This window comes from Gambusia affinis, linkage group LG07 (assembly GCF_019740435.1).
Source record: "Gambusia affinis linkage group LG07, SWU_Gaff_1.0, whole genome shotgun sequence".
Taxonomy (NCBI): domain Eukaryota; kingdom Metazoa; phylum Chordata; class Actinopteri; order Cyprinodontiformes; family Poeciliidae; genus Gambusia; species Gambusia affinis.
This window is the reverse complement of record NC_057874.1, coordinates 23,528,970-23,552,290: the sequence shown is the minus strand read 5'-3', so window position 1 is coordinate 23,552,290 and position 23,321 is coordinate 23,528,970. Positions and strand designations below refer to the sequence as shown.

Here is a 23,321-nt window from a genome sequence, read left to right as displayed (position 1 = left end):
CTTTTTTTTTTATTACCTGACTTACAATGGGGGGGTGGAGGGGTTTGGGAACCATAATCCTAAAATATTGGATTTTGCCAAAGTAATTTTTCTACCAATTCAATTTTTACTTTATTCTTTGTGTGTTGGAAAGAAATCTCAATTTTTTTGTCAATCTTTTATTAAAAACAATGTTACTCAAAAATACTTCTCTACAAAATTTCCAATTAAATTCCAACAGTTTAATTTCAAGCTGGATTGCTTTAAAATGAGTCAAAAATCAGAGATTTGGCATATATGGCATGCTTGTATAAAACAAAAAAACTGGTAGAAGAAAGATTTTTCTTTTTTTTGATGTATAGTGCCAAAACCCATTAAACATTCTTCCGAATTAAAGTTTTTATTTTCAGAAAATCACTTCTCAAATAAATTTATAAAAAGAAAAAAAACTGTTCTGGGAGAGCAGGTTTTTAAACACTTATGTAAAGATATATTCAGATATCTAGATGATTAAACACCCCGATCATCCTGAAATAGATTAACGGAAACTGAGATACTGCACACTTTTTGAGACTGAACACTTGGCATTACAGATGTTAAAGAAAATTGTAGAGTCTAAGAAACAGACTTTGAAAAAAAAAAAAAAAACAAAAAAAAAAAAAAAAAAAAACTAAAATTAACAGGCACAAAATGCATAAGCAGGAAATTATAACCTGGTCTGTATGAATCCAGACCAGCAATGGAAACCCTCTCCAGCAGCAGCAATCTTAAACACGGCATCAGTCTGAAGTGAGCGAGCAGCAGCAGCCACACATGGAATAGATGGGGTTTTAATAAACTTGATCATCACAAAAAAGGAAGAAAAGAAAAACAAAAAACATGAGCATGTTTTTACATCTCATCTCCTGCGCATTCATTCACATGTGCACCTGTTCTGCTACAGCAGACGTGTTTGGGAGAAAACGGTGAGATCAATAATAGACACAGTTCACAAGGAGGATTCAGTCAGGCAGCTGCACTGTGTTCATTCGTCAGTCTGACGAGAGTCTGGGTATTTCTTATCCACAAATCCCATGAAAAGACAAATGTAAAAAAAAAAAAAAACATCAGATGATCTAAGGAGAAGAATATTCAAATAAAAGTCACAATTTGGTGTCATTAAGTTTGCATCATTTAGCTGTCATTTGTTCTTATATTACTATAAATTAACAGCCTTGGTTATTTTCATCCTAATTTACATCTGAATCCAAGCAAAAATGGTAAGAAAAAAAGGGTAAAATAGAAAAACAAGCAGCTTAGAAAATTAGATAAATTTTAATCAAAATAATGTACCACACACCGTTACATACCAAGCTGGTGCAAACATCTTAGTAAAAGTCGGCGATAAAAGTGAGACGTGCAGGTATGATTTGGTCTTTTCATGAGATTTCTTTTTGGGCGGGGTGGATGAGACAGCTGGTGAACCGTAACAGGACTGAAACACAAGTTTTCATTTTAGTAATTAAAAGTTCAAAATGTGTGAAATTACTACCATGAATTTACTATTGAGATCAAAGGCCACTATTAGTATCTCAGGCCTCTCATATACACCTGCAAAACTATAAATGCCATTAAAGAGTCCTCTAACTCAATATAGTTCTCCTTTCCCTTTTGTGAAAATGTTTTTTGTAACCAAAAAATAAAACAAAGAAAACCTTCTCATTAACCAACTTTAAAGTGGACAAAACCCAGTAATCCAGAAAGTAAAATGAAATATCAACAAATTAAATCAAGAATGGACTGGCAGTGAATATTTTTGAAGTACAAAAAAAATGAAAAGAAAAAAGTATGTTCTGATATGTTACATAATGAAATAAAATTGCTGCTGTTTCCTCCAAAAACACATTTTGCTGATACTAAATAGCAGCACAGTTTTGATTCATGTGCAGAAGATGACGTTGCTTTAAAAATCCAATACATGAAATTTATATATATGTATATATATATATTTATATGTGTTGTAGCAGGACTTTTAACTTAAGAGAAGCACACTGTAACAATTTCCTATTTACAATAGCAAAAGTTAAAGTTAGGCAAATATTACAAAAATCCTTATCATGAAAAGCAAAAACCTTGATTCGTTCCTTATTTTCTTGCACTTATACAGTTAAAACACATTTAAGTTTCTCTCCTTGGACGCACCAAGTAGCACCTGTACTCATCTGAAACATTTGCTCATTGTAGCCATGAATTTGTCAGAAATTCAATTCGGTATTGGTGGAAAAAAAAAAACATAGAAAAGAAAAAATGACAGTAATATTCCAGTATCCTATTGTGTAATATTTGTCCTCACATTCAGTTGGCAGAAGCACATACTCTACACCACACCGACTCCTGCCTCTTTAGAAGTAAAACTGAGGAAAGAGAAGATGAGTGCGACTAAGTGGAAGGGACAGAGTCAGTAACGGCTGGCGTCCCCTCAGTGATTAGCTGGACTGCGGACTAAGCAAAGGCTTGATTTTGAAAACAAAAATGTGAAGATGGCAGGCAATCTGGTTGCAAACACTGACACAGTAGCGCACCAGGTCAAACAGGGAAATGATCTGCGAAAGACAAGAGAAAGGTCACCATTTTAAGACTTGAAAAGCAAAGTTACAGACACAGGTAATCCACAGGTAAAATCTGAAGAGGACACTTCAACCACTTCGGAAATTAAAATTTGATTATTAAACTGTTTGCATAGTTTTCTGTAAATCATACAATGTTGACCTCAGATACATATGTGGGGAAAAAGAAAGCTTACAAGTATATAAAAAAACCCCCAAACAAACAAGTACACCCCTGCTGGTTGAAAAGGATTTCCAATACAATCAACTCTTTGAGGAATTGTAGCGGAGAAGGAATCTACAAACATCACAGTTTAAACAATCGTAGAACACAAAACAAAAAAACAAACAAACATGTTTTAACCTAAAACATTGATGTTTATCATTAGTGTCATCGACTGCATCTGAGCTTTTATATATAGGTCTGTCCAAAATACACCAGTTGGCATCGAGCATGTACTTACCAGTGCAATCCAGAGTACCAGGTACTCATCAATAAAACTATTGAAATACTGATCAAGAAACAGTAATCCTGGCCCCAAGAAGGCTAAATCATGGAGATTCATCTCACTTTTTGTCATATGTGCAACCTGTGAAGAGAAAAATATGCAGATCACATAAAAAAAACAAATAGAAGATTCAGCAATCTCTAAAAATACAACAACATTTATAGGAAGGAACATCAGCACTGGCCACAGTGTTTATCCTTTTTGGATATGAGAATGGAATGTAAATCATTTGACTTAATGATTTATATTTAGCAATTTGTACATTTTCTAACAACAAGAAATTTGAGCTCAAGTACAAAACAATTATATCTACTCAAAGATTATGCTGTTAATAAAAGTTTAACTGGCAGATAATTTGACCAAAATCCACTCTTGTGTATAGAAATTACAAACTTAAATAATTTGTAATTACAAACTTAAATAGTTTTATTTTTAATAGTGCAAACTTAAAGAGTTTTTCATGTGTCTAATATAACAACAAGGTTGTGCACAAAAATGAGTTGAACACCATAAGGTGAAAGTCTAGGACCGTGCTTAAATCAACATTTCTCAGAAAATGTCATGTATTACTGACCTTCAAAAGAGATTTTTGTATGCCAGTTGTGCCTCCCTTTACTCAAAAGGTTTTAAATGTTAAAAACTCAGATAACAATCAGATTGAACAATTTGCAATATGACTATTATGGTGCATTAATTATGATTCCTGCATTTATCCCGTTTAGTCTTGAAAATTGTAACCATTTCTTTGAGTAAATATGTCTGGTGTAGTAAAAATGTCAGATGTTTAATGACATACAAAAATGTCAACTCTGATGTAGATTTCCATTTGTACTGAAGAAAAGACTTACAACTAATTTATTTGTGATTTTGGCCGATACGAAGCCAAACGCCAAGATATAAAGACATGGATGTTTCTCGAAGAGCTGGACAGCAGACTTTTTGTATATCATCATTGCCAAAATTATAACTGAACCAATATGTAGGACAGGAGAGAGGACACTGGTTCCCTGAGGACAAAGGACAACAAAATCAGTGTCAGTACATTTATACAGAGGAATACTAAAAACAAGTTCCTAAAATCTCATGTTTCTAAAAGTCTTTCATTTTACAAAGATAGGAAAATTAGGCCTATAGCTGGGTTCTGAATGACTCAATAACAAATAAACAGAGCTAGAAACAAGTTATTTTCTGAAATAAAGTGTCACCTATCATTTTTATTTACAACTGGCAAGTTTATTTCCTTGTGAATGGTTTTGTTCCCTGATCTGCTCATTGTCTCCTTAAGTACCTAGCTTAAATCAGGAGATGGGTGGAACTAAATCTTCTTAATTTTAAAAAGAACAAGACAGAAGACCTGCTGTTTGGGCAAACTCACACCGACAGAAAACAAGAAAGCCAGTATCAGCAATCTAGGTGTGAGTTGACACTCCCTTATGATTGATAGTCAAGTAAACACAGTGGTAAAATCCTTCTTCTAGTTGAGGCAATTATCACAAATAAAGCAGTCACTTTGAAACTATAATCCATTTTTTAATAATCTTGGCTCCTTGCTCTTTGTTTCTTTTTGGAATTAGTCATACATTTTTTTACTCATGACACAAAAAAGGCTGTTTCTTGATTAGCTTGCACAATGGAAAAGAAGACATTTGGGACTGCTAGCATCCATTTCTTGGCTTCAAATTACATTTTAAAATTTGTATGTTTAAGGTTTAAATAGCTGTGCTCCATTTCATCTGTCAAAACTGCTGTGGCCACATGTGCCATTTCACTGTCATATGGCTGGACGATATGGCTGAAAAATATATAAACATATCACGAAATAAGCATTCGAGCAGTTGATACCAAAAATTTATTCATTTTTTGTTTTAAATATCTGAAATACTGCCAATGTGGTGGCGTGACAAATCCTCTTATCTACAGTTTTCACTCCATGGCATGTTTTATTATTTTAATGCACTTATGAAGTACAGTGGAGAAACTTGAGGCTCCTGCTGCACAAGGTACTGAACAGGTTGTTTCTAGGTAACCAGAAGTTACTTAACAGGTTGCTGCTGGATAACCAAAGGGCGAGTGAGTTAGTTGATGCCACCAACCATACTTAACTGTCCATGAGAGGTTATGTGAATACGAACGTTCTTCTGCCTACATCCCCCATAATGCTGTGCACTTCTGGGTAAAATTTTAGTGAAATTATTGATGACGTGCCTACTGCGATATATATTTATTATTCAGCTCTACTATGTCAGCTAAGTAAATTAGTGAACCAAAAGATAATAAAGTTTTGTTTTATAGTGTTGCCAGTACAGTCACATAGTATTTTAAAATTACCCTTCAGTCTTTGTACTATCTGCGTAGCTTTTATTCTGCACTATTTTTTCATTAAGTTTGGCTTCACTGTAGAGCCTTTTTGGTGAGTGCCATTTATTTGAAAGCAGTCAAACAAACAAATATAAATCATAACATTCAGATTACAAAATATTAACAGCGGTTTTACAGAGATATACTGTCAGCAGACTATTGGTCTGTTCATGGGGCTTACAGCAGAGCTGATACAGAGATGTAGACTGCATGCATTTGCATAGGGAGCAGATGAGCTCTGATTACAAAGGGTCACCCAGGAAAAAACATTATCAGGTAAACTCTTTATAATAATTCACTAATTAATCCCACAGCTCCACAAACAGCAACATCAATGACACTTTTGAATCAAAATGTTTTGATACTTACAGCTATTGTGGATCCATTTTTACCAACACCTCCAGTAAATATAACTCTGAAGTAATTTGTGCAAGAGAAGATGGCACCTAATAAAGTACAAATGGCCGGAATCATTTTCATCTGGATATTTAGGACGGGAATCTGGGAATCAAAAGATTCACACAGCAAACTTAGAAACTTACAATTGGTCAAACAAAGAGATTAGAACACAAGCTGGTCCGGTTTTAAAAGTTGTTCTGTACGTCTTAAGCAAGTTCAGAGTTGCCGCCACAATGAAGATGTCATGAGTAATGTTAGAGAATGATAAAAGCGCTATCGGGATTGTTTTTTTTTTTTTTTACTAGAATAAAACAGTCAACACAACAATGTTAGAGCAGCATTACATGTATATGAAATTACCAAAATTACAACAATAGAATCATATGCAATATTTCAATTTGTTGGAATTAGAACCATTCAAAATTACCAGTGACTGCCAAAAAGCAGATCCTCCCACGGCGGCCAGCAAATACATGATTATAATGAAGATTTGCACCTCAGTCACATCAATGCTGAGTGGGAGGAAAAAGCAAAGGATTTACAGTGAAGTTTAGTAAAAGTCTACCAGCACATCAAATTCCTGCAGCCTTCCTCCACAAGACATTATCTGACATGGAGCCAGTGGTTTGGGCCTACATGTTTAACTTTAAGTTTATGTACAGGTAGAAAACAAATGAAACAGATTATGAATCACTGTTCTCAATGTGACTCCATGCAGGGCAGCAGCCATTGTGGAGGCAGGCAGCAGTAAGCCATGCAGGCAGCAGCCAGGAAGTTTACCATCACGTTCCAAAGGGAGGGACCAACAGTGGCTGTGAACATCTGTAATCCTGCTAGACAGAGCTGCAACTCTGTTATGTCAAATCTACACACAGGACACATTACATTTACTCCACCTCGACTACACACGTTACTGCTATAAGCTGATGAAAGGACTAATATTAAAGTATTACTGCTGGATCCACTTTTAGATAACTTCTTCAGAGCCAAAGAGTAACCTCAAGATTACAAGATGCCAAGAACCTGTTCCTGGGTTCTTCCAACCACTTTTTTATTCAACAAATTGTCTCTTTTTAGTAATAGTCTTAAAGACCAAGTATGACATATCAAACACTACACAAAAAGAAAATCTAAATGTATTTTTGGTCTAGCTTATCTTCACCTTAAATAAGACAAAACTAACGTACGAGTAACTTTTCATAAAGATATAGGAGCTTGTTTTAAGCTCAAACTAAAGCAAAAATACTTGGTAAGATTTTGTGTTTTTGCAGTGAAATTATGCGGATTAGCTTTTGGCAAATTTTCAAGAAAAGGTATAAATGAGCAGAACCCAAAATAAAGTTACAGGAAAAAGTGTTTTTTTGGGGGTTTTTTTTGGAATCAATTTTCATTTACGAAAAAATTTAATCTATAGTTTCAGCTTTTAGAAGAAGCACAAGTGGCATTTTTCCCATTGAATTTAGCACATCTTTAGCTTCAGCCAATTGTGTACAGTAATGTTAAAATTTCCCATAGACAGCTAAACTTATATTGGCTTGGCAACCAACTCAGGACCGATGCATGCCATTTCATCCAACTAGAAAGTCAGTGTACTATAACACTGAGACTGAAGCTAAACTCTCTGAATATTACAATCTTTTATAAAACATAAAAAAGGCACAATACACTTTTAATTTTGTATTTGTGACAATAATAAACCATTTCTAAATAATATAGATAATTTCTGACAATAATGTATAAAAAAGGGCATTTGTTTGTTCTGTTTTGAGAATTCTAAAGCACATGAAATACACAAGACTTTTTAAAAGCTTAAAAACAAGCTTGTGTGTCACTAAAGGCTGGTTTGAAATCAGCAGTACTAACAAATGGTCAGACTGAGACAAAACAGATTTGCTTTCATTGTTTCCTGACTCACATGCCAAAGCGTAGCGTTCCTGACACGTATGTTTGCCAGTGGGCACAGTAGAACATAAACATCCCAGCGAAGCAGCAGAAGAACATCCAGTCTGGGTTGGTGCCCAGCTGCACTGCTATACTGGTTCCCAGTACAACAAACACTGCAAGAATGAAACACAGGTACATTCACTGTTAACATGGTGACAGGTTTTCTAAGACAAAGGCTCTGCTCATTCAGAGCTTTTTTTTTTTTTTTTTAGGTACAATCAACTGTGCCTTGCTATTGTACTTTCTGTAGCACAGAGGCAGAATAAAGAGATGGGGTCAGGCTGCTATGCTACTGGGCTCCAGAAGAAGTGGTGACACAGACAAAAAGAGGTGTGTGTAATGGGAGGTCAGCACAGTGAGACATGCTGTTCTAATCAAGAGATTTGAGCGTTTGCAAGCACACGCCAATACATTGTAAAGTGTTATAAAGTTTAAATGAATGACCACAGAGAAAAGTGAAGCAACATCAGACTGAGGTGTTAGCTAACAGAAGTACAAAAACAAAACTCCACATGATTAGAGCCAGATATCAACAAAACCCACCTGTAGAGAGAGAGTCACAGCCATGGTCAAACAGCTCGCCCAGTGGAGAACTGCTATTGGTGCGTCTGGCCTGTTTCCCATCAATAGCATCCAATGACTGGTAGATAAAGAGACCCACTGCACACATTAGGTATGCCCACAGAGGAGCCTGGAGCAACACAAACACAGAAAAATGTAATTATCGTTAGGAGTTTTATTACACAAAGCTTTTTTCCTCCTAAGGAACATTTTATTTCGAGGATAATAAACAAAAGCTATTAGAATAATCAAACATATCAGTACAAAATATTTTTTCAATGGAGTCTAAAAGGTACTGTGGACGCCTTTAAATAATATAAACCAACCCAATGCTTCCTGTCAAGATGGACCATTTAGACTTAACGTGTGAACAATTTTATCTGCAACCTTTGTAGAAAAAAAAAATTTAATTAAATTAAGAATTAACTTTTCAGCTTTGATTGTTATTGATAATGTCGTCAAACCACATTCACATTTTCTCACCGCTTTAATAAGCTGATTATATCATTAAATAATTTACTTTAAACAATTTTAATTTCTTCCTCTTCAACAGTTTCCTATTAGCAGTGTCCAGAATTATTTAGGCAGTAAGAATATGTTCTAGGACTAGAAGTATTTTTTCTGTCCCACCTGCTCAGTAGCAGTCGGGCAGTAATAGACAAGCACAAGGGTGGTGAAGACATTGGTGGCCAGGCCGATGATGGTGATGAGGTTGGGGGCAATCCAGGAAGGGACCTGTCCAACCAACCACTCCCAATAGCGCTGCATCAGAGGCTCCAGCAGTGAGCGTCCAGCACTGCTGTACCTGCAGGGATGAAAAACAAGCAGGTGAGATCCTGGAGATTTCTCCCAAAACTAGAATCAAATACAATGGAGTTGAAAGAAGGATCAAATCACCATAACAAAGGCTAAAAGAGTTAACATATAGAGATTATTGATTCTTGCCATTATTGGGACCTTTTTTTTTTCAAAACATAACTCATCCTGCAATTATGTATATTAATGTTTACGTCCCTTACATTTGTCAAAAAACGCATATTTATCAGCATCATCCTCTTGTACTGTAGTATTTAAGGGAAATTATATTGTTTTTACTATTTGTAATTCATAAAAACTCAAATTCATCTTATAAGCTCTAAATTTGTGTGCAGGAACAGTCGTAAAAAGGGTTTGTATTAATCATTAAAACATACGTCAGACTTGATATACTTGTTCTACTTTAAACAAACAGTATGAAGAAGCGGGATTCTTATACAAAGGAGTCTTATCACTCCTCATTATTGCACTGGATGAGTAAACACTACAGCACAAAAGCAAACGCCAGGTAAAGTAATTGAGAACAATACACACGTACTGTAATGTTTTACAATCCCTTGGGTTTCATTGTTGAACTACTCTCAAACGTTTTCCATAGAATTATGTTTTATGTACAGCCTGAACATCATTAGCTTTAACATTTAGTGTAACATGCAAAAGCAAGAGAAACAATAATAAAATACTTGACACATACATTGTACTTGACGACCTGTTGAATAAAAACTTCCAGCTTAATTGTCACCAAATAATGATTTGGCAATTGGACAATAATCTAATTTTGTGCAATACAGGATGCAGTGTTTATACCTATGCTCCTCCAGTCTCTTGAGCTGGTGCCGGGATAGAGGGGGAGAAGGAAGCTCGATCAGCCTGCGCAGCACTCCAGGAGACAGCCAGCAGGCCGCCTCCATGCCCACGCCTGGCCTCTGATCCTTGTCCCGGACAAGGTTTCGGCGAGTACGCACACTCCCCCCGTGCTGCCCCGTGGTGCTCATGGAGCCCTGATGTGATCTCTGATGGCTCTGCCTCTGCCACTGTCTTGCCTGGAGGGCTAAAGATCCAAGATGTGGCTGGATGACTTCTGGGGAGAATTAACCAACGGTTTTCTGAAAAAAAATCTACTAAAAATTATCATGACATTTCCAGAAGGACTATAACATAAATAAAATAAATCTACTGCAGGTATTAAAATTTAGTTCGCATAAAATGAAGGAACTGCAAGATTATATAATTTTTTTGGATTCTTACTCAACTCAAAAAATGCATCACAAGGCATCCTGTCAGTTGATGCATTTACATACCAAAAGCATGTCACTTATCTTTGTTTTGATGCACGTAACAATCAGTATGTGACCTGCTGATCAGGAAGAGACTAGCAAACTGCTAGCAAACAACAAAAATATAGCATGCAATTAAAAATGTCCACACCAGTTCAGACAATGAAGGACAAAGTTACCTTGACATTTCTATAACTAATTAACAATTAGTTAATAAATGCCAAGTCTATATTGAAGTCTTAGTTTGCTAGAAAGGTGGCTCTGGAAAAAAAATAAACACTGCCAATTCAGTTTTTAAAGTAGCTCAAACAATCTTTTAAACAATTCACTGTCATTTATAAGTGTTTTTCAAAAATAATTAAAGAATGCAGAACTTCTAAAGAACTAGGGAAACAAATTATGAAGTAAGGGTATCTCACGCGGTTTCACAAACTACTACTACTTATGGTTTGACAGAAATGTCAAGTACCTACTCTTTAAAACAGCAATGTTTACATTCTCCAACCAAAGATTAAACAATTAAATTTCAAGTACCTCGGTCCAGCATTAATTTAAATATTTTCAGCGTTGCACATAGAGGAGGAAATTATTTAAATTAAAACAACCCCTACTTTGCTGTTAATCCTCAGAGACAGAAGGACACAGCGACTCTTGCGAATCTCGACTGTCACATGTCTCTGTCACTGATATGATATGATCAATCAAGTCAGAATGGAACATCCAGACAAGTCAAAACACAACGTGTCATGTTGCGCTCTACTATTACGCTTTGAGTTCCACTCAGAGTAACCCCGAAAGCTTATCATTGTACAAACCAAAGGCGATTTATTCACAACGTCTAAATGCAGTAAGAATATACTTATTTAACAGTCAGCTCTCAGCAACATACGAACTGCTGACAGTTCGTAATCGACAGCAAACATTTTCTTGAGTAGCATGTTAGCTGTTAGCTTGGTTCAAACGGACCAAATGCAACGAAGTCAAACTCCCTACCTCCACTTAAATTATTATAGAATTTGAATTTTTATTTGAACAAAAAATGTGTAGCACGCACGTTTTTTTTTATTTACGAAAGTGGTGTCGACGGGTGTGCAGCCCTGTCTAGCTTAACAAGCTACAACAAACTCAGCTAACGAATGCTAACACCAACTGACCTGGCGATTAAAGGACGGGAGCCACGGACTGTCCACGGGTCAGTTATGAAGCTTAAGTCCAACAGCCAGCTTGTCCTTTTGGTGCCCGCTCCGATTTACTGTTTACGATCCAGAGCAGCGTCTGCAACTGTAGAGGACCCGGTGTCCCAGCACCTAGTCGGCTCGGTGAGCTAGTTATCGTTAGCCATCACGGAAATCTCGCGACGTCTACTTCAGTCAGGGTGAAATTTATCCAGAACTGGATCTCCCAGGCAACTAGTAATAATACATTTTTAAATGGCCTGTACTTGTACAAGACATTAATACTACAAACTAATCATAATAATAACAATAATATTTTTTAAATCAAATTATATAAATAAATGTGCAATAAATAGGAAATGAAATTGAAAATGTGCAAACACACCCCCTGCTTATTTCCATCAAACGACTTATACACATACAAGACAATGCCATGTCACACAGTTGTCATCAAATACAAAAATAGGGCTCTGTTGTATTTATTAAAATGTGTGCTAACACTGCTGTTCAGGTAAGTTTTAAATTATTCTTCCTATTATTCAATCATTTGACACATAAACCCATAGGCACTTGTTATGTTATGCACTTGACGCATTTAGCTTAAATTAGCAGAGCAAAATTTTTAAAAATGCACAGTTAGATTAATCTTTTATGTGTATTTAACAAGACAAAAAAACCTTGCAGCACTTAATTTCTTTTACTTAACATTTTCAGGCAGTGTCCAGAAACAATGTAAAAACCAATCACATGGAAAATGATAGAGGGAGTAGATAATACATAATTTTCAGTTGTCAGGGTGTATGGGACATGGTTTAAAATAAATCCCCATTATTAAACTTACTTGCTCCACAATCTAATTTGGAAAATATCCCAAAAAACACCCCTCAAATCTTCAAATTTTGTCCAGATTGAAGTGCATTGCAGTTCTCTTTGTAAATAACTATGTATGCTGAGAGCACCTGTCAACTATGCAAACAAAAATAAATTAAAATGAATTAAAAACAACATCTATTTGTAAGCCTGCATGAATCATCACAAAAATTACAGTCAACCATTAAATGTGTAAATTTCAGACAGCTATATATGTTGTATGCAAGTGTTGGCCACGTTACAAAAGACTTTATTGGTGTGCTATAAGTTTTCTGTTTTACAAAAATAATGACACGCTTAATCTTTCTGTACATTTTATTTTATGTTTTATGTTCATTTGCATTGTGTTAGGGCTCTTCATCCAAGAGATAATTCAAATGGGGATAAAAGAAGTCTCTCAGCATGCTCTGGACCTGAGCAGGTTGGGGGCTCTCTCCAGGTGGGATCAGAACTGGATTCAGAGGGGAGCTCAGGAGTTTTGAAGGGGTGAAAGCAGTAGCAGCAGCTGAGCGGGTCTGTGCTGTGTGAAGACCCTCCATAGCGCTGGAAAGCCAGATGAGCCTTTTCAGACTCTGGATATTTCGACCACGATTGTGCATCAGCTGGTGTTCAGTCACCGCTCGACGACGACTGCAGGGAGACCAAACACAAGTCAGTGCTCTCCCTCACACCTCAGAAAACCTTTGAGGAATACACAGTTCCATCCAAACCAGGTTTTATCTAAAAACTCCCCATTCACGTTAGGGGGATGCCAAAATCGGATTCTTACATTAACATAAAAACTGTTGGTACACATGCAAAAACATATCAAAGTTTAATGTAAAAAAATTAATTGAAAGACTAGGATTAAAAATTCATGTTTATTTTAACTGTTTACATAAAAGCAAAATCAGCTACATTAAATGTCACTTTTGGAACTTAATTTAAGACATAACAGAATCTACTGTTATGTTATGTTATGTTCTGGAAAAAAAAAAAATCAAGAAATACTGCTGACATATGATTTTTTAATGCCATAAAAAATTCAGAGTTGTAGTCTACGAAAGTTCTTTGATGTTAAATTGGACATTTTTACCCAATTATATATGAAGTATTTTCTATCCTAAAGAGAATGGAAACTAAACACTTTGTCATTGGTACTTGTAAAAATAATCAGGTAACTTGCTAATGGATCAGAACATGAATCAACCACTTATCTAGATTAATTGAAGAACAGATTTTGGACTCATGATATGAGTTTAAATAACTTATGTATGTTTAACTTGTCTCAAGACAAAATAACTATCTCCACAAAAGCAGAAAATCAAAGGTTCTTGTCTCACTTGTCATTTTGTTGACAATGGCCGGTGGTAAAGATGACAAGAACCATCACAGCAAACAACTGCGAGATCTGCATCTTCTGAATCAGAAAACATACACAAAATATAACATAACAAAGGAGGAATATGTATCTGAACAGCAGGACATCTATTCATTTAGTCAGATCTATCTGCTGTACTCTTTCACTGGGAATCACAGAGAGGAGTAATTATGTGATAATATGCAAATCCAGAGTCAGGTTCCTCCTATAAACGTTTATTGTTACAAGTCCAATTTATTTGCCCTTAATTTTTATTGTTTAATTTTTTAAACAAACACAGATTAACTCTTTGCTAAGAAAAAATGCAGCAGTTATAAAACTAAGTCAGTTATGAAACTATCAAACACAGAATTTTGCATGAATCAATAGCAATTATTAATTTCACCTCTCTGCGCAACCTTGAATATTAGGGCAAATTTCTGTTGGCAATTACAAATGGTTTTAGTTTTAGAAATGTCTTTTCTAATTTTGAATTGTAAAACCTAAAATGAAACTTGTATGACAAACCTTTCCACGGATGGGATTCTGTAAAGGAGGAAAGAATGAACTCCTAATAATCTCCTGCATTTTAAATTTAAATTCTCTGAAGACATAATTGTAGGTCTCTGCCATGATAAAGGTGAGAACAGTAGAAAAAACGCCATCTGTACAATATCAGTTTTCAGATTTGAGAAAAATAAAACAAAACTAAACAAAGTTTTTTTTTTTTTTTTTTAAATCACAGAATTTCTATTATTATGCTATTACTTTTACATTTTGTAACTAACAATTGCAACTTTAGAATTACTTTCAGTTTTTATTAATTTTGTCATTTTAAAAATACAAACATACAGCATAAAATTTGAGAATAAATAGCAAAATTCTCAAAGTCTCTTGGACAAACTATAATTCCAGGTACTTACATTTCTTCTCTCTGAGTGAAAACAGCTCCTCTAATGCTAAACTCTCCAACTGAGATCTGATTCGACCCTTCAGACATTTTATAAATCCCCCTTGACACACACATACATAGACACACATTTTGTTTAGCCCACCCACATAATAAAAAGCCACAAATTTAAAATAGGACACTTGATTTGGAAATGAAAAGAAAAGTAACGTCAGCAGCTTCATCTCCAACATGTGACTTTTGTCCGGAGAGATAAAACGTCAAAGCCTTTCAGGCTTATTTGTGTTAACATAATCCCAAACAGACACCTGTCTCTCAATGCTTGCTTGCATGTGTTCTTTATTTTATCAGGTGCTTTAGAAAGAATGATCGAATTAAATTGAGGGATCAGGATTTCTCCATTTTGTGGTCTAATCCTCCACATTCCTTTTTAAGAGACCCTGGCACCTGAGGAAAAAAGACAAATTTAGAGAATGGTTGAATGGTTGTATTGATTTGGTGGACAAAGAGATCCTGAATGAGTCAGTGCAGATGAGCTAAACCCCAGAAAAGTGTGTGATGCTTCAGATTTAAACTTTTCCAAATACTTTGTAGTTAAAATGTTTGTTACCTGGAGCTCTTCACCAGCTGCTTTATACTACCGACCCCAACACTTAATGAACCTAAGAGGACTCAGGTCTCAGGTTGCCATGGTACCTCCACAGCCACCAATAGAAACACAGTTGTCCTGACAACATCTTCCAGGAGAAGTTTCTTTCTCCGTGAGGAATGTTGGCTCCCATCAGAAGCTTGTGGGCAGAAAAGATGAAGGAGGCACGACATGATTCAGTTTATTAAGGAATGAATCCAAGGAAAATAATAACATGGATAGAGGAGTAAAAAGTGTAAAGTGATAAAACAGGTATGTTTCATTAAAAAAAAGCAAATGTAAAATTGTGTAGAGACATTGTGTGCTATGAACATGAAAAACACTGTTATTTGCCTTCATTCAGATAAGTTTTTGCTTTGCCATTTTCATCCTGCCTGGGGTGTACCAGGACCTTCACCCGGCTTTGCTGGGGATAGATGCTAGCTCCCAACAATCCTGCAAGAAGTCTTTTACATATATTTTTTAATCCTTTGTTGTGCATTATTGTTTAAATGAAAGCTACATTTGATCATAAATTGCATGCTTAAAGTTCCACAAATATATGTATTGGATTAGTGCCAAAACTTTGAATAGGCCATTCCTCAATTACTTTACCTCCATGTGGATTTTTGGAAGCCATTAAGGTGCAAATGCTTATAATCATTGACCTGCTGCATCATCCATATGTACTTTTTTATATACAAAGTATAGCTTTGTATTTCCTTAATAAGAAAATTTAGAATTTTGGGGATCGGTTGCTTGCATTCACTTGAGTTAAATTTGTTTGTCGCTAAGATCAGTTTGATTATCTGAAACATTTAGTTATAACAAAAAGCATAACCATAACAACGCTATAAGGGGGAAAATATTTTCATAGCTTTATGTTTTGAACAGAAGATTTAAAGTATGGGGCAGCCAAAAAAGAAAAAACAAGAAAACAGAGAAGGATAATGGATGAAATGAAGTAACAGAATGGGATTCTAGGACTACTCTGAAAATGAAAATATAAATAAGGAAGATGGTTAACTGACCTGCCGGATCATTTTTCTTCTGAATTATATAAATATTTTGCTTGTGATATTTCCCATGAATTGATATGGAGAAAAAAACATTTTTATAAACTTAAATATTTATAATTTTTGTGTGTGCTCAGCTTACCTGTAAAAACATGCAGTCTAGGTTAATTGGCAATTTTAGATAGGAATGAGTGTGTTTGTTTGTCTCTTATGACCCTGAATAAGATAATACTAGAATTTAAATAAATGAATAAATTCCTGGCAGCTATAAACTACCCCCACAACACCAGATGATTACAATTTGGCAGAGTAAAGTGTTTCAGAACATGCAGATCCCACTGACTCCCACTGACACCGTTGGCAATGTGTTCATGACATGGCCTGCGGTAACACAGGGGAGTACATTTCATCTGATGGACTTTGTGGCACCACACTGATTTGAAGGCAAATGCAGATGATGTCAGAACATGAGTTTAAATGTTATTCACTTGATGTAGAATTGGGCAAGCTATGTTCTTCCAAAAATGCTAGATTTTATTGCACAAATGTTCATTGGTTTATTTCTGAATATTTAATAAAACATTGTGGAAAAACTACATTTTTTCTTGCTTCCAAGAAAACTGGCACAAAAACGGCTGTTTCGAAGTATTGATATGGCTTGGACCAACAGAAGTATCTGCAATGGACTGAGTTTAGTTAGTCATTCTGGTTTTGAGTTTTGTGTTCTTCTTGGTTATGTTTATTGTTTCATTTGTTTTTGATGTATATTGTTTGGCCGTCATCCTTCAGCTTCTCTAACGTTGAGACCCCCCACAAACCTGCAGCACATTTAATTAGACTCACCTGTTCTAAACATATTTTTTTGTAACTCTGGAATTATTTATTAGTTTTTTTGTTTGTTTGTTTGATTAAACTCCACTTCATCAGTGTCTTGCCTGTCACCTGTATTCTGCCAGGGGTTCGTCAACCTCAAAACATGACTGTGTGAAAATGAAATGCAATAAAACTACTGCCAGCACATTTGCTTGTCTTTTCCCAATTAAATTAAGTTATATTGCTCTAGTTAAGATTAGTCATATCAAAACAAATTATATTCCCAATTTAAATCCCGTTATGTACAGTGCAAGGCAGTGGACTGACATTACTACAGCCAGATTCAGCGGATCATCAAATGTCAACTCCATCCATCAGATTGCATTGAAATCTCACTTCCATGGTCTAACTCACAGGTGTCAAACTCCAGTCCTCAAGGGCTGCTGTCCTGCAGTTTTTAGATGTGCCACAGGTACAAAACACTGGAATGAAATGGCTTAATCACCTCCTCCTTGTGTAGGTCAGTTCTCCATTGTATTTTAAATGACCTAATTATTCTATTCAGGTGTGGTGCAGCAGAGGCACATCTAAACGTTGGAGGAGGTGGTAACTCATCTGGAGCAAGCACTAGGGGATAGTGGAGAGAATCAACTCTTAAGAAGTAGAAACCTCCAGCAGAACCAGGATCAGAACAAGTGACCATCTGTTCAGCTGTTGTGACAATTCAGACGTTGAGTGGCCAGTAAAGAGATAGACAAACACAAGAAAATTGCATCTTGGAGTATTTTCTAAGACGTGTTTTCATACGTCTTAGAAAAGACGTCTTCATTTATAGGTCAGACTTGCTTACTACTTAACACAAGAGTACTAGCATGACTAATGCTAAATATATTTATCTTCTGAAGTGTAGTCTTGGTGCCTGGGTTGATCCTAAAAGATTCTGAAATTGTAGAACTGATTTGAACAAGACTTTAAAACTGCATTTATGTAGAAAACATAAATGACCCAAACTATGAGATCTCACATTCACAGCTCCAATAACATAAATTTGACACCTAATGCTGTTACCTAAAGTCTTGTCAGTTTGTATTATATGCTTAGTGCAAATGTCACTAAGAACACCATTTAAACAGGCTTAATTTAAAACCACTTGCCTTTTTTTCTCTTCCTGGAGGTGGAAGATTTCCTTCTTCCTCGGAAATATCAACTATTTATTGCTTCCTGGACACAGGCGTTGTGTCTTGGTCACATTTGGATTCCACTGGAAAAGATAAAACCTGTAGTACTTATCAATATACACTGTGTGTGGATACGTATAAATATGAATATATATTGATGCTTAGCCAACCACAAATAAATCCCAGATTAAATGAAAGAGCACATCATAGGCCGCTTTGAATGTTTTCCTAGTATGGAACCGTCCAGTGTAGGTGGTGGTAGCATTATCCCCTGCCAAGAGAAGAACTTAGTTATTGGTTTGTCTCTCTTCCTCTTCTTAAAACTAAAATATTTAATTTAAATCCCTGATATTTATTCAACATGTAAAAGAAAGATATCTCAGAAAGAAATAGTCATGTTGGCACATAAATCGGGGGCCTTAAAGTGTATGTTCCTGTATTTTTGTGATGAGAATAAGTAAGTAGCCTTACTTACTTATTACTTGGGTTCGATTCCCGGCCCGGGGTCTTTCTGTATGGAGTTTGCATGTTCTCCCTGTGCATGCGTGGGTTCTCTCCGGGTTATCCGGCTTCCTCCCACAGTCCAAAAACATGACTGTCAGGTTAATTAGTCTCTCTAAATTCTCCCTAGGTGTGGGTGTGTGTGTGAATGGCTGTGTGTCCTGTATGTCTCTGTGTTGCCCTGCGACAGACTGGTGACCTGTCCAGGGTGTACCCCGCCTCTCGCCCGGAACGTAGCTGGAGATAGGCACCAGCAACCCTCCCGACCCCACTAAGGGACAAGGGTGAAGAGAAAATGGATGGATGGATGGATGCTGTGATTGTACATTGGAAGCTTACTTCATGTAGATACACATGGATGGATGGACACACCTGATTTAACAGATCTATTTCTGTTACTTTCATTATTATTTTGATTAAAATTTACAAAAAACAAAAAGTCAGGTTTTTAAAAGTTTGTATTACAAATATAAAAAGAAGAGGGGTTTCAAAAGAAAAATGTCTGCCTAGTAAAAAGTATGTCCTGGTACTCTGCATTATATTCACCCAATATTAGACTTGGCCTCCTGTGGCAAGAACTCCCACTGCAGGTTGCTTAATAGTGGCTTTCAGCTTATCTGCATTGTCGCATCTGTTTTGTTTTTATTTATCTTCCTCTTGACAATATTCTGTAGACTCTCTATGGGATTTAGATCAGGGAAATGCAGAAGTAGACAAAATTCAAATGTATTGCAACTAGTATCATCATCATCATCATAATATTTAAAAACACTGTTCTCAGTAGATGATCTTCTAATATCATGCAGCCGTAATTGACAGACTGCATATGTGCCAATATTTGGACAGCTCCTTTTGGTCGTGTTTGCTAAGTGTTTACTATTTTCTACATGTTTGACTTCTAACAAATGGGCTTTAAAATGATCTTAAGATTACACTTGGGGCTTCACTACATGACTGGGGTCATGGCCCCAGAAGCAGAAACAATCCTAATGAGACTTGTATTTGTTATTTTATTCAGTGTTCACTAAAAATAGTTTTTTTTCAGAAGTCAGTGAGAACATAGTACTGCAGGACATGAGGAAAACTGAGTCACCACACACACTAAATGTGTAAATGTGAGAAGTTGTTTGACCCATTCATGGGGTTCAATTCAGTGGAGCATTGTCAAAAATGTAACTAAAAACATATCAAGTCTAACTGATTGGATAATTTCATAAACGGCAACAATTTTTTAATTTAAAAGAAGTTCATACTGACCACATGAAACAAGTTGGCATTGCAGTTATTAAGGTTGTTTCATCAAAATTGTTGTAGTAGCAATTGGACCTCTGTTGAATTAGGTCAGTCACTTTCGGTAGGTGAATATTTATGAAATCACTTATTTTATGCTACATATTTTTATTTATGATCGTTGATGACAAAACATGGATCTGCACTTAAACACAAGGTTTTAAGAGATTAACTTTACAAATTATTTTAATTAACCTTTGTACAGTATTATTAATTTGTTTTTCCCTCCATGGGGTCTTTTGTGGGGGGAAGACATGCGGTAAATGTCGGTCGGGGAATTGAACACGCGTCGGCCACGTCGAGGACTCAAGGCCTCCAAATGTGGGTCGTGCTATCCCCTATGCCACCACAGCACGCCCCTGGACAGTATTTTTTATACAGCTTTTTTGTAATGTAATCTCAATGCAATTGACAAGACAAATATACAATTTCTATCAAATATTTCAATTCAGCAATCAAAACTTTATTGAAATAAATCCAATTCATGTTAGTAGAATCACTTCACAGTCTGCTTCAAATCCAAAACATAAAAAACAGTTTAATTCAAACAATAGTCAAACTTAGTGAAGCATACCATGCCAAACTGCAAAACCATATCTAACATAAAACATTTCTCAATGTATAGAATGAGGTCCAACTATCTTCCAAGAACTAATTTGGCAGCACAGGAGAATCAGTTTTCTTGTCTGGTTTCGACTCAAATGACAGAAATTTACCTGCTGCAAGTAGTTTTTTCACAGCTTCGTAGATCAAATCTTTGTGTTCATTTTGTGGCTTAGGCCTACAGATCCTCAATGAACCACTTTTTTAACTAAAGCAGTGTTCTGATAATTTGACAGCAAACATGCAACTACAAACAGCTGGTTAATGCTGTAGGCCTGTGACAGAGAGACAATGCCATGAAAAAGTTTATTCTGTTTTACCCTCCCAATGATTTGCTCCACATGCATCTTGAGTCTTGCTGAGGCCTGGTCTCCTGGGTGCTTGGACAGAAAAGAAAGGGAGTACACTTTACACTCACAACAATCCCTAATCAGGAAGCCCTTATTTACCATCACTGCCATGTCTTCGGTCAGGTTTTCAGCAATGCCAGAGCGTTTGAATAGCTCCCTATTACTGAATGAATCTCTATATAGATCAGAGACGAATGTTACAGCACCGTGTGGAGCTATGCCAACCAAGGCTCTCATGGTGCAGAGGGATCTGTGAGAGGAGTTCATGTCCCTCTGGGGAAGCGGTGAAGAAGGCATTTGACACTTCAGCTCTGTACAGTCCAGGATCACCTGGGTGTCAGGGAAATCCTTAAATTCCTCAGGGAGATAAGCTTGCACTTTCTGTCGTGTAAGCCAGATGCACTGAGACCCCAGGACAGTGAAAAGAAAATTTGTCCACATTGAAATAATGTGGCTCACGATGGACTGGTGAGTGCTGAATCGAATTGCAAGGTCCCTTTCTTTCATACCAAGTGACAGAAAAACGAGGAACAGAAAGAACTCGTCAACAGGTTGAAGATGCTGCCTCTGTGAAGTTGACATAAAAGAGAACGTGTTAAGAAATGCGCTGAGAGCGCAATCCATGATGCTTCCAGCAAACCCCATGACCTACCTTTGATGACAGTGCAGAGATCATCATTTCTTCATTTCCCTGGGCAGCTAATTTAGCTTTTGACATACTGACCATTTTATGAATCCAAGGCTCAATCAAAAACCAAAAAGCCATCAAATGTTTGTAGCTTGGAAATCTATTTAAAAATGGAGACATGAATAATATCCTGTTATCACACCAATATCAAACATAACTACTAAAATAATTTATTTAGTTCTTTGGTTTTTCTACCCATGTGCAGTGAACCCTAGAACAGTTTCACATGTAGTTATGTTAGAAAACAAAAACGTCACTGGGAATTTTATTTGAAAAACAAAATAAAATTGCCATGCAGTTTTGAAATTAAATAAGAAGGGTTTCAATTTATTTGAAATTGAAACAAATTTCAAACAATTTTGAAACTGAAAATTTCAGACAATCTCTAAATTTAACAGAATGTTATATTTAATATTCTGTTATAATATTAGATTACAACAGAAGGTTATACACCATGTTCCAAATTATTATGCAAGTGATATTTTCTCAGATTTTCTTAAATGGTCAATTAAAATGATGGTCAGTATAATTTTCAAGTCATGAACTATTTCAGTATAAATCAAATTTTATTGAACAAAGCTCCCCATGAGAACAGTATTTTTTTCTAAATTAAAAAACTCAAAATGTACTGTTCCAAATTATTATGCACAGCAGATTTTCTAAACATTTTATGGATTATAAAGAACTGCAAATGGTCATTCTTTGAATATGCTGCATTACGTGGTCACATGTACTAAAATCAAAAGCTATTTCATTCAAAAATATTTTAACAGAATGAGTTACATCTTAACATAGGACCCCTTCTTTGATATCTCTAAAAAAAATATCTAAAAATATCTAAAAAAAATTAGACTTACCTGGTATAAAACTGGATGTCTTCATCAGAGCCTGCAAACCGTTGTAAACAAAACTCTTGCTGAATACATTGCTCCCAAATGTTTTTCCTCAGGTTCTTCAAGTATTTGGACTGGTCTTCTGTTGCTGATATTGACTTGTCCAATTTAGAAGATGATGACCTTTTCTTTGCAGGGGAAAAGGGGGTAAAGCAGTAGTTATGGTCCTTCTGTAAACTGTGCCATTCTTGTACCTGTAGAGGAGGGGGTGGTTCTGTTTTGCCTTCACAGATATTCCATTCAAACAATGTTGGTACAGCACCTTTAACCAGCCTCCGACCACCTGTCAGAGATGTTGGCTCTATGAGCTGATCAGAAGTGAAATGTCGGCTGCAAACTTTGGTGTGAGCGGTAACTGTGTGAGGATCACGCCGTATGTTTATTAGCCATTGTTTTCTCAAGTCGGAATCGGTAGGAAAAGAATGAAAACTATTACATTTGGAGGAAGCCGAACAAAACGGGACACAGCAATGTCTTTGGAATTGCTCTGTTTTAAATATTTTCTTGGGTATACTCATGCTAAATTAAATTCTTCTTCCGTCCTCGCAAGAGCAGCAAACCTCTCCGGATAGATTGAGGACTACAAATCCCATGAGAACATACTTCTAGTTTCGTCATCTAACGTCGACTGGTCGTTTA

The 23,321-nt window shown here is 36.0% G+C and overlaps 3 protein-coding genes across 10 annotated transcripts; all 3 read right to left on the bottom strand.

Moving 5' to 3' along the window:
* Positions 1–116: 116 nt before the first annotated feature.
* Positions 117–11,801, bottom strand: cept1b (choline/ethanolamine phosphotransferase 1b). Of its 7 annotated transcripts, XR_006371107.1 has the most exons (11): positions 11,583–11,800; positions 9,959–10,232; positions 8,966–9,140; positions 8,318–8,465; positions 7,746–7,887; positions 6,258–6,342; positions 5,801–5,932; positions 3,922–4,080; positions 3,029–3,154; positions 2,312–2,561; positions 117–1,453 (listed from the first exon to the last, which is right to left on the bottom strand). XR_006371107.1 is itself a non-coding variant. In XM_044122063.1 (10 exons), exons 2-10 carry the CDS (start codon positions 10,144–10,146, stop codon positions 2,445–2,447), a joined length of 1,272 nt encoding a protein of 423 aa, XP_043977998.1. In that variant the 5' UTR covers positions 10,147–10,232; positions 11,583–11,801; the 3' UTR covers positions 117–2,444. The 7 variants fall into 7 exon arrangements, 6 of the variants coding, with proteins under 6 accessions (XP_043977998.1, XP_043977994.1, XP_043977995.1 ...); XM_044122063.1 differs by lacking the exon at positions 6,258–6,342 and adding an exon at positions 6,611–6,695 and having other exon boundaries at positions 117–2,561; positions 11,583–11,801; XM_044122059.1 differs by having other exon boundaries at positions 117–2,561; positions 9,959–10,269.
* Positions 11,802–12,792: 991 nt separating this feature from the next.
* pth4 (parathyroid hormone 4) lies at positions 12,793–15,544 on the bottom strand. Its single transcript, XM_044121937.1, has 4 exons — positions 15,419–15,544; positions 15,333–15,359; positions 13,796–13,872; positions 12,793–13,103 (listed from the first exon to the last, which is right to left on the bottom strand). Exons 1-4 carry the CDS (start codon positions 15,542–15,544, stop codon positions 12,821–12,823), a joined length of 513 nt encoding a protein of 170 aa, XP_043977872.1. The 3' UTR covers positions 12,793–12,820.
* Positions 15,545–20,500: 4,956 nt separating this feature from the next.
* On the bottom strand, positions 20,501–23,315 carry LOC122834146. Of its 2 annotated transcripts, XM_044122302.1 has the most exons (4): positions 22,877–23,315; positions 22,647–22,810; positions 21,754–21,889; positions 20,575–21,668 (listed from the first exon to the last, which is right to left on the bottom strand). In XM_044122302.1, exons 1-4 carry the CDS (start codon positions 23,198–23,200, stop codon positions 20,940–20,942), a joined length of 1,353 nt encoding a protein of 450 aa, XP_043978237.1. In that variant the 5' UTR covers positions 23,201–23,315; the 3' UTR covers positions 20,575–20,939. The 2 variants fall into 2 exon arrangements, with proteins under 2 accessions (XP_043978238.1, XP_043978237.1); XM_044122303.1 differs by having other exon boundaries at positions 20,501–21,668; positions 22,647–23,315.
* Positions 23,316–23,321: the final 6 nt, after the last annotated feature.

What these genes read in the sequence shown, in the direction of transcription:
- cept1b (XM_044122063.1), bottom strand. Translation starts at nt 10,146, where the DNA reads ATGAGCACCACGGGGCAGCACGGGGGGAGTGTGCGTACTCGCCGAAAC. An exon ending in CCTCCCTTTGGAACGTGATG is followed by an intron (nt 5,933 to 6,610) that starts GTAAACTTCCTG and finishes TTTGATTCCCAG; the next exon opens with ATTCCCGTCCTAAATATCCA. An exon ending in AAATCACAAATAAATTAGTT is followed by an intron (nt 3,155 to 3,921) that starts GTAAGTCTTTTC and finishes TTCTCTTCACAG; the next exon opens with GTTGCACATATGACAAAAAG.
- pth4 (XM_044121937.1), bottom strand. Translation starts at nt 15,544, where the DNA reads ATGTCGTGCCTCCTTCATCTTTTCTGCCCACAAGCTTCTGATGGGAGC. An exon ending in TTCTATTGGTGGCTGTGGAG is followed by an intron (nt 15,360 to 15,418) that starts GTACCATGGCAA and finishes TGGGGTCGGTAG; the next exon opens with TATAAAGCAGCTGGTGAAGA. An exon ending in CATTGTCAACAAAATGACAA is followed by an intron (nt 13,104 to 13,795) that starts GTGAGACAAGAA and finishes GTCTCCCTGCAG; the next exon opens with TCGTCGTCGAGCGGTGACTG.
- LOC122834146 (XM_044122303.1), bottom strand. Translation starts at nt 23,200, where the DNA reads ATGAGTATACCCAAGAAAATATTTAAAACAGAGCAATTCCAAAGACAT. An exon ending in GACATCCAGTTTTATACCAG is followed by an intron (nt 21,890 to 22,646) that starts GTAAGTCTAATT and finishes ATTTTTAAATAG; the next exon opens with ATTTCCAAGCTACAAACATT. An exon ending in TCTCTGCACTGTCATCAAAG is followed by an intron (nt 21,669 to 21,753) that starts GTAGGTCATGGG and finishes TCAACTTCACAG; the next exon opens with AGGCAGCATCTTCAACCTGT.